At 45.1% G+C, this 12,500-nt stretch overlaps 1 protein-coding gene across 5 annotated transcripts in view; it reads left to right on the top strand.

Moving 5' to 3' along the window:
* Positions 1-12,500, top strand: part of dacha (dachshund a) — a 147,369-nt gene that overhangs the window by 100,888 nt on the left and 33,981 nt on the right. For 3 of the 5 annotated variants that reach the window (XM_048237864.1, XM_048237865.1, XM_048237863.1), the window contains exons 4-5: positions 11,128-11,277; positions 12,321-12,493. In XM_048237864.1, coding sequence (XP_048093821.1) covers positions 11,128-11,277; positions 12,321-12,493 — 323 coding nt within the window. The remainder of the gene's footprint in view (positions 1-11,127; positions 11,278-12,320; positions 12,494-12,500) is intronic. The other 2 variants (XM_048237867.1, XM_048237866.1) reach the window with 1 other exon arrangement.

Here is a 12,500-nt window from a genome sequence, read left to right as displayed (position 1 = left end):
AGACATATGTTGTATGTTGTCTTTATTTTATTTTGTTTTATTTATTTCTATATTATCATTCTATTCACTGTTATTAAAACAGTGTAATTAAAACAATGGTTCAGCATTCACTGATTTTAACACCATAGATTTTTTCATATTAGACCGTGTCTTGTAATGGGTAGATGTGTGTGTATGTGTGTGTGAGTGCGTCCATATGTTACACATCAGTAAGATTATATCTGATATTTCACCACCTCATTCACTCTCTTTGATAAGAGTTCAGTTGTGCCTTGTGAGGACAAAAATATGCTCTTATAAGATCACATTGCACGTCGTAGACAATGACCCTGAAGTCTGCAATTCTTCATAGACATGACACTCGCCACAGTTAAGTGACGTGATTTTCAAAGCTTCATTGCAACTCAAGTGGTCAATCAATAATGTGTCTTAATCTCATTCGTCACTGATGGTTTTTTGAAATGGAACAGCAGTCGGAGGAATGAAAGCCCCAAAATAGCGTGACCTCTTTTTCACTCGGGTCCTCAGTCTTGAAAAGAAGAGGGGTGGCACAAACAATATTTATGGATCAAAGAACTGCTGTCACCTCGGCTGGCCGGGCTAAGTACCGCTGCTCTCCTCTGTCTCGGTATCCTGCTGACATATCAGAAATCTGCCCATTCTTTTGTCCTTTAGCAGAAATATTCCCCCATGTTCCGAGCATCAGAAATTAATGTTCCATAAATCATCTGTCTCAGTAGGACAGAGGCCACACGCACACACACACACACGCATACACACGCACACACACACACACACACACACACACACACACACACACACACACACACACACACACACACACACACACACACATACACACACACACACACACACTGACCACTGTGAGGATGGGCTGCCCGCCACTAGAGATTTCTCAGAGTACACACATGCTCACACACTGTATCACACTCAGATATTTTGAGCACACACATACTGTACACTCACAGATACTCACATGTGCACACACACACATACTCACATGTGCGCACACACACACACACACACACTCTCGTGCATGCACAGATACACACATATTCACAGATATTCATAAACACACTGAAACCACCACACACACTCAGATATGCTTACTCATATTCACAGATCCTTACAAACCTATGTATGCATTTGTGAGCAGTATGCCCTCACACAAAAGCACATGTCACAATTCAATTCAGTGTACAACCTTATGCAACCCCATCAGCCCTTTCGGTAACACTTTACTGAAACCCAGTATCCATAAAGCATTAGGAACACATTTAATGTAATGGTAAGAATTCACCATGCATTGCAACAACTAACTTTACACAGCTATTTATGAATAGACATGACTGCTCTCATAAAGCATTATAAGCCCTACACATTATAAAGAACATGTGGCGAAAACAACATTTGAGGGCAAAGATGTTATGAGTGCTTTAACAGGCATTTTAATACTTAAGCTTTAAGGACTTTTACTATACTATATAGTAGATATTTACTATAAACATGATATACATATACATATAGATGCTAATAAAAATAGATTTGTGTAGACTAAACTTATGTCAGTCATGAAGCATTGTGATTCATTGTGATTCATAACTTTTTATGTATTCATAATGCGTTACAGAAACAAGTGAAGTGTTACACCTCTCTCTTTGACTGTGTCTTTAGTGAGTGTCTATATACTTGTGAAGGAGAGAAGAGAGTTGTTAGTGTCACTTACAGATAGACAGGTAGAGGATTGAGTATGTGAAGGTGAACATACAGAAAAAACATGTCCAAACACATTCAGCCACAAACACACATGCACGCACGCACACATGCACACACACACACACACACACACACACACACACATACGCACACACACACTGCATTTAGTCTGAAACCCTTGGCCCTGCTAATGGGACGGTTCCTGTCGGTAATGAGATGTGGGAATTGCCCGCTCTTCCGACCAGATGATACTGTATTAACGGACCGGGGCACGCACAACGAACGGGGGGGCAACGCGGAGCTCGTCCACCCATCCCCCCTCCCCCTCCAGCTCCGGATCATTTTTCATCCGGACTGACACGGGAGCCAGCGCGAGTGTCCGAGAGGGGATTGATTCCAAATGAGCCTCGAAACGACGCCTAATGAAAACCTGTTAAGCTCCCCAAAACTCCTGTTCCAAACACCAAATGAGCCGCGGCCAGTCAGAGGAGAACACCTGACAGGTCCCAGGCCTGCGTTGAGATGGAAGTTTCTAGAACACCCCCTACACCCAAAGATGATACAAGCCAGCAACTGACTTGTGTGACAATCCCCATGTTTTCTGGAGGCTGTCTTACACGCCAGCTCCTCTTCTTCTCTACTCTCTCTCTCTTTCCTTTTTACCTCTCCCTCTATAATCCATCCATCTCTTTCTCTCTTCCTCTCTCATTGTTTTTCCACCTTTTCTTCTTCTCTTGCTCCCTCTTTCTCTTTCTCTCTCTCTCTCTCTCTCTCTCAAAACCGATCTTTTGGTGGCACTCATTGATATGTAAACGCATGGGCCCATATCAAAGAGACATCTTCCTCCACCGTCTGTGAAGCAAGCGCTACTTATGATCAAAGCGGGAGCCGCCGTGAGCCGTTCAAAGGGAACACGGCTCTCTGATGGCCATTAATGTCTGCCTGTGATGAGGCTAAGTGAGAGAGTCTGCACCGTCTTGGGCAACACAAAAGCCGTTGAGCGGCACAATGCAAAGGGACTCACTCAGAGGCCATAATGAGAGCCCGAATGTTTAGCCGTAGGAGGCTCTATAAATAAATCCTTGCTAATTGAGAGTGCGTGTGCGTCGTCCAAAAGTAGTTAGCGCCATATTTGAAGGAAACGAGGATATTGAGGCACTGGATAAGCAGCTGCCGCATATTGACATGAGACGTACAGGTTCCTTTTTTGTCAAGTACTTGCTTTGTGCAGTAGACACTTTTTTGAAGTGAGAGATCGATAGCCCTATTGCAGGGTTGATTAGTTTGTATTAAATATTTGGAATAGGATATGCTCCAAAGCTGTAAAACAAGACTTTGAATGATATGGTCTCATAAAGAGGTTTTAATCTAGTTATAGGTCTACAGATAGATGTAGATTGGTGTCAAATTAATTGTTTTTTGTATTTTGCTTGCTTTACCTTAAAGTAAAACTTTGAATGTTAAATTTCAGTATTTTCTCTCATCTTCCCAAGAAGCATTGAGTGATTTTTGATACTGTGAAAGTTTACTTTAGCCATGGAGAATACGACAGGAAAAGCTAAGGGGAAGTAAACTATGCCCAACGGTCTCCATAGACTTCACCACAGAATATCATCTGGCTTTTCTATTAAAATATAGAGTTCTCAGGTTATCTAGAGTCTGCGTCTTTCAAGTCCATGTTATTGGTGCAGCATCATTCCAATTGGGATGTGGTGTGACTGCTTAAGCTTGTGCCTCTTAATTATTCTTCACAGTCTGTCCCCCAAAGAAAACATCCTGTCAAACTCTGTTCCCTAACTGCTGAAACTGATATGATATAAACTGGTTGCCTCTTTCCTTTTCATTATCCCATAACACATTTTAGAATCCTTTGGAGTCCACCAGGGTTGAGTTTAGGGACCATATACATTTCAACACTGCTCATATCTGCCTTGCAAAAATCGGTGTGGTTCCTCTTGCTGTTCTCCTCAGACTTGTGTCAGTTCCCATGTCTTTCCCTCAGCAGCGTACGTAGAGGTGTGGGTGAAAAACAGCACTCATTTACTCCCTGTCAGATCTGTCTGAATCCTCCTGCCTCCTTGCAACTCCTCACAGCAATTAACACTTCATTAACGCCTCTCTTTAATCATTTTCACTTCCAATTCAAACGCCTCTCCCTACGCCGAGCCTCCGGTGAATTGTAGTCACATTGTTCTGGGAGGGGAATTAATGACTCGCAATTTAAATGTTTTTTTTTTTTTTTTTTTTTTTTTTTTCTTATGCTGCTTTTTCCTTTGTTGCTGCTGCTAGTACTTTCTCCTCTTCATTACTTCGTTGTTATTGACTACAGAACAGTTTCTCAACCCCTAATGAAAACATTAGCCCTTCAAAATCACTAGTAGGTGGGGGGTGTTAGTGTAAACATATGGAGACAGGCACAGATCTGTCAATGTTCCCAGGGTGATGATACCATCTTTACCTCGATGGAAAGGGGAAAGATTTCACACCTGACAGATTGTACGGAAATAGAGTTTACTGCTACTGGTCATTACGTCCATCTGTAGTAGTCGGTCACCTCTAGCTGATGTGGTGAAGATGAAAAGTGTAATTTTAAATGTTCAGAGTTTTCAGTGGACTGCTCTACAAGTAAGTTTCTGGAAGAGTGGGAGTCTCTCCACACTGGGGTTGATTTAAAGGGCTGAAGTGTGTGGTTAGGGCCTGTTGAGATTTGCAGGGCCCTCTGCCATGTAGCCATGCTGGGCAGCTCTTGCATTAGTTTTAACAGCAGCATCTCCTATTTAAATCAGACCTAATAAATTTGATGAATTCTCTCCGCTGTGTCACACTAGGGAGAGGATGAACAGCACACACACACACACACACACACACACACACACACACACACACTCACAGGGACATGTCTACACACACACACACACATACACACACGGTGGGCCTGTGCAGATGTCTCATCACCATGGGGCTGATGTATGGCCTTGAAGGATGTCCTCTTCGAGGGGCTGCAGTGTCTGTGTACAAGGTGCAGGGTGTGCATATCTGTGTGTGTGTGTGTGTGTGTATGTGTACATGTGTGTGTGTGTGTGTGTGTGTGTGTGTGTGTGTGTGTGTGTGTGTGTGTGTGTGTGTGCATATCTGTGTGTGTGTGTGTGTGTGTGTGTGTGTGCATGTGTGTGTGTGTGTGTATGTGTGTGTGTGTGTGTGTGTGTGTGTGTGTGTGTGTGTGTGTATGCGTGCATGTGTGAATCTATATTTGGGTGTGTTGTGTGGGGATGGGGACATCTGTGCAGAGCAGTTCGGGTGTGTATGTAAAGGGGGGAGGACTGCTGCCAGAGGGGTGTCTGGCACAGAGAAGGGGTACACAAGGGGCACAATGGGCACCCCACCGATGCCCCGAAAAAATACACTGCCACTCAAACACACACACACACACACACCCTGCCTCCACCATCATGCTACTAACCTTCAGCTGTAGAGGCAGGGGATGTGGAGGGGCAATCAGTAGCTGTCAATCTAACTGAGAATCCCTGTTTGTGCTATATAATAGTCCAGCACAACATCAGCGTGCTACATAAAGTAACCTCATATTAGTTTTGGACCTGGTGTAGCCCAGAATCACACTTTGAAATAGCGAGAATTAAGATGAATTTGTCATAAAAGACTACAAACTCTAGAGCTAAAACAAAAAGGCAACAACCCCCTAAACCTTAAACTTTAGTTAAAGTTAATAACAGTTTATTGTACCCTAAATATTGTGAAGTTAAAATATTGCTCTGTAGCCTCTTTGTCATACAATGCAAATGAGAAGGTCAGTCTGAAGGTCAACCCTATAAGAGTCACACCCAAAATCCCCCCCCCCCTCCTTCTCCCCCTTACACCCCCCCACCCCAATTAGCCATGCCTAACCAACTGAGATCTGAACAGCGCCTGGCCTGCCACACTGCCATTCTGCCACACTGACCAGAGCGTCCCATCCCACACACACACACACTCCCACCATTTTCCCTTTCTTAGACACGAGAGCAGATTTGTTATTAAAATGGATTTGCAAGTGCCTTGTTGAACGTAGGGGGCCTGCGTGTTTGTTTGATAGGTGTGTTGTGTGTGTGTTGTGTGTGTGTGTGTGCGAGGGTGGGGTGGGGTGGGGTTGAGGTGGAGTGTGGCTGTGTGCGGGTGGCAGTGGGGGTGAATTTGGCCAAAAGCACAGCTGTACTGCCTGCTGCACTGATTGCCTTTGCCTTCCTCGCCCTCATTTATCTTCATTTCTTCCCAATTACACCAAATTAGCAATAGTCTCAGTTGCATTACCAACTTAATCCCCGTTTTTTCTGCGGAGGCCGGCATTATGCGGTGGCAGATGATTCCTTGGCGGGAGTCGGGGTAAACAGCCATGAAAATGCCACCCCGGCAGATGGCGAGGCCCACAAGAAATATGACAAACAGAGTGCCAGCGTGCCGCCCTCCACCCGCACCCGCTACAAGCTGTTAATGTGCTCCCGGACAGTGTGTGTGTGTGTGTGTGTGTGTGAGTGTGTGAGAGAGAGAGAGAGAGAGAAAGAAAGGAGTTAGGGAGGGAGAGAGAGAGAGAGTACATGTGTGTGCCTGCGTGTGTATGTGTGTGTACTTGCTTGCATGCATGTGTGTTTAATTGTAAATTTATCAGTGCAAAAGGAGAGAGAAAGAGAGAGAGTGTGTGTGTGTGTGTGTGTGGGGAGGGGGGCACACACACACGTGCATTAATAAACAGGTGCCTTTTTATGCTGAAGTGTTGTTGTATGTGTGTTTGATGAAATATATAAAAGTCATAGGAGCAAGAGTGTGTGTGTAGCCCTGGGTGTGTGAGATTATTCTAGCCTAGACTGGCATTGCGGTGATAAAACGGAGGCCATATTCCTCTGTTTCTCAGCCCGCTCCCACTGAATGACTCCTCAGAGAGGACTAGACTGGGAGGTGGAGTCGTCATAAAATGAGCTTTTTGACCTCTTCATTAGCAAGCGAGAAATATAATTACTCCTGCAAAGAAAGAACTCTGTGAATTCCAATGCCTCAATTAATGGAGCTGAACGAGATCGGCTCAGTATTCACAATTTCACTCTGCAAGGCTCTCAATGAGAAAGAGCTGACATTTGTACAGTAGATCTGCTTTATACTTATACTTCCTCAGGAGTGTGTGTGTGTGTGTGTGTGTGTGTCTGTGTCTATGTCTATGTCTTTGTGTGCATATGTATGCAGCCCTATCGTGTTTTCTTCTTATAAAGCATAGAATGCGGACTAATGGCAGCATCACGTATGAAAGAACTGAGCACACACCCCATCTTAATATGGACGTTCTGACCGTAGAGCAGGGCACAGAGGACAGCGGTGAATCACTCACCCGAACGTTCCCATCTATCTTGGGCTGGCCTCAGACCTGCGTTTGCCTGTTCTCCACATGCACTCATCAAGCTCTATTTACACAAACCCCGAACACCAACACAGTTCAGTAAGAGCCAGCTCACCAGCAATATGCATCATTAGCAGAGGGAACGGAGCGCATGGGGAGAGGAGGGGAGAGGTTTTTTTTTTTTTGCTAACTGACCCCCTCTGACGGGAGCAGTCTGACACAACGCCGTCCGCTCCCTGCCTGCCCGGGTCTGGCCGCGTTTCGTTCGAGGTTTGTTTTGCGGAGAAGTAAACACAGCGTGCACTCACACACTCGAGAGGCCGGGCCCCCCCCCCCCCTCTGCCCCAACCCAGCGATGGGCCCTCTCCCGTAAACAAAATGCACAGTTTGTTTACCCCCGTCTCTCACGCACACTAGCAAGGGTCAGACTGTGCTGTGCTTCCCCACCACTCAACCAACCCCCACCACCACCACCATTCCAATCCCGAGTCACCTGCTAAGCATGGCCACTATGAGAGGTTAAAACTCACAAGTCCAATCCAGCTCTGTTTTAAACAAATCGTAATGGATTTACAATACTTGGATTTATTTATGTAGTCTCTAAATATGCCAATTTATATGACAATTTATACATTTATAAAGCATGAATAAAAACAACAACAGTGGAGCAAAGTGCGGTAATATTGTAGGACCTTTGCAGAAAGAAGTCTATTTTAAATGTACACAAAGAAGCAAGACATGCCATCACATGTAACACAGTAAGAGTCAACTTAAATTATCACATCATAAAATGAAAGGAATGGAAGACAACCAAAGTAATAAAAACACTCAAAAGCACCCTTGTGTCTCACTGTCAAGAGTGAAGTCTGTTGTGACCCAATTAGTCACAAAGCTTTTGTATAACTTAGCCTGATAAAAAATATTGTTTTGGGTTTGTATTATTTTGCCAGTGTTCTCAAAGGTGTTGCTGTAACTGAAACCAGTGAGCCAGTAACTGCCAAGTTGACCTGTCTAGCCCTAGGTGTGTCTGTCTGGCTGGCTCTCTGTCTTCATCACGTGTTCTCCTTCACTGTAGTTGTGCACTCAAGGTAGTGGAGTTGCATAAGGAGTGTTGGCCTCCATAAACTCTATTGTTTTACTGACGCTCCACACTGGAGTTCCTTTTATATTCTGGATCTCCGGCCTATGTCACGCCTCTGTTGTTGATAAGAACGTGATGTTACAGTCTCTTCCAAACAGACCAGCGTTAAAGATGACCATTTATCTATCTGGCTAGCTTCACATTTGTTTTCATGACCCTGTCGTTCAGGCGTAGAATTAACCCCCAAAACAAAACAAAAACAAAAGCAAACAAAGAACAAGTAAAACAAAATGCTTCGTTGGAGATGTAAACCTGTTCATTGAGTTGAGACCCTTGGCACGGTAGTGGACAACAAACACAATCACGTCCTCCTCCGGCCTGCGACAATCGATAAAAGGGGTGACCCTTCTCAGCACTGGCTCCCTAATACACCCCAGTGTCCTTGGATCCCCGTGTCTTAATTGATTTCTCGCCGATGAGAAAAAAGTGTTTAAAAGTGGATGGGAGAAAAAAAAATTAACGACGAGGGACATTGGGGAAGGGGGTGAGGCTGATGCAGGACATGGATGAGGGATGGGTGGGGCTGGTTAATTATGGACGTCGGGGGTTGGGGAGTTGTGGGGGGTCTTTAAAAAGGATTCTGTTAACCAGCTCTGGCAGCGGGGGACTGGGGAGGGCCAGCGTGATGGACACATTCTCAAAGCATGACTGACGGACAGACAGGCTGCAGATTCGCTATGTTAATGGTCTCTCTCTCTCTCTCTCTCTCTATCTCTCTCTCTATCTCTCTCTCTCTCTATCTATCTCTCTATCTCTCTCTCACCTCGTATCATATCTATCCATCTCTCTCCCCACTTCCTTTCTTACTCATCTCCCTCTCTCTCTCTTTTTTCTGTCTCTCTCTCTCTTTTCGTTCTCGTGATCCATCTCTCTCTCCTTCCATGCTGGCACCATCGTTGGCTAATTACAGGGCCAGCCAGCACTTGAGGAGCCTTTGGACTCGGCCCAAATGGGCCATCAGCACCAGCTCTGGAGATGGTTCAGCCAGGCCCGCTCTGATATACGGCGCCGACGCGCACATCAGCACACGTGCCGAGGTTCTGCCGCTGTCGTTTCGGCCGCACGAGGTCGGCAGTTGAGTTATTGGGTGTCCAATAAAACACTCTAAGTAGGAAGTGTTGGTTTTCTAGTTTTTTCCCTCTGTTCTTTTTTTTTTGGAAAACGTTTGGAAGACTCGATAAAAATGAAGTGTCACAGAATAAGTGTTCATATGTTTGAATACTTAACATACTTATTGGCTACTTAACTCCGATCATCTTTACTTGTTTGATCCCGTTTGTGTTGAAGGAGTGTGTTATTTTGGAGTCGTATGAGAAGATTGGCCATTCACAAACAGAAAATGCTGGACTAATAGAGTGATTACTGTGTAGAGTTTTAATGTGATCATCAACACTCCCAGTGACTCTCTCTGTCACGTTTACATACTCACACTCATTTATTCACACAGTACGCTGCACAGTTATTTACACACACACACACACACACACACACACACACACACACACACACACACACACACACACACACTTGCACAAGTGTCAATCAAACACCACACATTTCCACTCACAGCACACTCTCATATACTCTTGAAAATACTTTTAGCGTATTGTTTTGTATGCACATACCCAGATACACACATACACTGTGTTACAACGGGTTTAGTATATGCATACACACACACACACACACACACACACACTCTCACAGCCACACATGCATACTCACGCTCATACACCATGGTCTCAGGTGTTGAGCGCCATCATTAGTTTAGCTGCCTGTTTTTTGCTCTCATTCAAACAGCTCCCTGATGAACGGGCCGGGATTCTACAGAGGAAGAATTTAATTCGCATTATTATTAAAAGAATCACTCACCGCAATCTGTTGCAAAAACACCATCTGTTATTGCACTCCCAGGACTTCTCTTGCTTATTAAGCAGAATTATACAATGATTTCGATTCCTCCTCCTCCAGTTTTGACTCTCCCCATTTCCCTGCACCATCTACCCCCCTCCACCACCTCCACCCCCTCACTGCGGTTCTACTTAAGTCAATTCATGCCCCCAACCCTCTCTCCAACCCTCTGCAACCTGGTTCTCCATTGCATTCTGTTTTATTGATTTATTTATGTATATGAGACACTCTGGCCCAAGCGAGATTGACTGGAGTGGGTTAACCCTTTGGTGGAAACGATGCCGTGATTCTCTGTCTTGTAAACAAGAGAGTAGAGCCTCATTTGTATGGTCGTGCCGGTGTTTTGTGTTGTGTATGGGGACATGTTATACATAAGGCTATACTTAAAGAAACATTATAATGGCTTCTCACATTATTACCATTTTGTACGAATGCAAATGATATATCCGATTATCATAATTGGTCCCTGTACAAATCTGTGTGTCTACACGTTGTTGTCTCTTGACACAAACTGGTGGTGTTTCAGCCATCATTTTATGAGTTGCCAACATGGTCAGAGCCGGTCAATTTCGGTCAATTTCCGTACGGTGAATTTCCGTACTGTGAAGATTCTGTCTCAACATCCTCGCTGACCTTGCATATACCCAAACACTGTTTGTTTCCATTTGGTGATTTTAGGCCTGATTAAGATATTTGCAGTTATATTATAGTTTCTGTAGATCTTGAATACTGGTAAGGAGGTTTGTATCTTGATGTCCAGCCTAGGCAGAAAATCAACTACCAGACGTTTTGGCCAGATTACGCAGATTATTTTAGTCCTGTAGAGGTCAGACTCCCGTCCTTTGTTATGTCCTACCTTCCCACAGTTTCAGCCTGCTTGTACTGCTCCATCATCTCACAGGTCGAGCCACCCATTCACTCTCCCTGCTTCCCTGGTGTCTCTCTCCCCCCTCCCCAGGCGGCAGTGAGTCCTCCTGGGACAAGGAGAAGCTGCAGTCTCCTCCCTCCTCTGGGCAGCACGGCCTGGGTCCTGCTGGCCTGGCCGCCCAGCACGGCTTCTCCAGCGCCCACCTTAGCTCCCTGCAGCAGAACCACCTGCTGGCCAACCGTGAGTCCCTCTGGCCCTCAACAGACCAATCCCCCTTTTCCTCCTTACTGTCCTAGCCTCCCTCCCTCCCTCCCTCACTCACTCACTCATTCACTCACTCCCTCCCTCCATCCTTCCCTCACTCATTCCTTCACTCCCTCCCTCCCTCACTCACTCACTCATTCACTCACTCACTCACTCACTCACTCACTCACTCACTCACTCACTCACTCACTCACTCTTCTCTTGCATTTATTCCCTCTCTCACTTCTTCACCTGCTGGCCAACCATTGGATCCTCTAGTTATCCTGCCCCCAGCCTTTATGACTTTATCTCCTTTTACTCCCTCCCTCCCTCCCTCCCTCATTCACTCACTCATTCCTTCACTCCCTCCTTCCTTCCCTCACTCCCTCACTCACTCCCTCACTAACTCCCTCACTCACTCACTAACTTACTCACTCACTTGTTTTTCCCCCTTCATTCCCTCTTGTTGCCTGCTCCTCCCTCCTTGAGTGTCTCTGTTCATCCCCCTCTCCATGCTCCACCTCTCATCCATGTTCATCCCTCTAGTTCAAGTGGAGTCACTGAGTAGACCTAGTTCAGTTCTTACAATGAAAAATATCCACTGTTCTACTAGGTTCATGTATGAGTTTACATAATGGTTCCTTGCAAAAATACTTTGCTGATTGCTATAAATAACAGACCTGAGAGTAGAATAATATTTGACATATTTATGCAAATCCCTTTGAACAGTAAATACTTTATGTCTGCATGTGTGGTACCCATTAGCAAAGATACTCTCGTTTTAGGCTAATACAGCATATTCATTCAATAACAGATTGTCCTGAAAATTACATCAAAACATTTACAGCACTGAAATGGAATTATTTACAAATCAATTTCATGCCCATATTCGCTCCCTCATTAGTGTATGGTTTAGCGATTAGATATTCTCAATTTGTTGAGAATAATTATGTTCTGTTTTTTGTGTGCACACTGAATATAAAATTCACTTTCTCTCTCTCTTTTTCTTGCTCTCTCTCTGTCTCTCTCTCTCTCCCCAGGTCTGGATCTGCCCTTCATGATGATGCCCCACCCCCTGCTGCCCGTCAGTCTGCCACCAGCCTCCGTTGCCATGGCGATGAACCAGATGAACCACCTGAACACCATCGCCAACATGGCGGCTGCCGCTCAGATGCACAGTCCACTGTCCCGAGCCGGAGCGTCTGTCATCAAGGTAGGGC

Source organism: Alosa alosa, chromosome 2 (assembly GCF_017589495.1).
Source record: "Alosa alosa isolate M-15738 ecotype Scorff River chromosome 2, AALO_Geno_1.1, whole genome shotgun sequence".
Classification (NCBI taxonomy): Eukaryota; Metazoa; Chordata; class Actinopteri; order Clupeiformes; family Clupeidae; genus Alosa; species Alosa alosa.
This window is presented reverse-complemented; position numbering and strand designations above follow the sequence as displayed.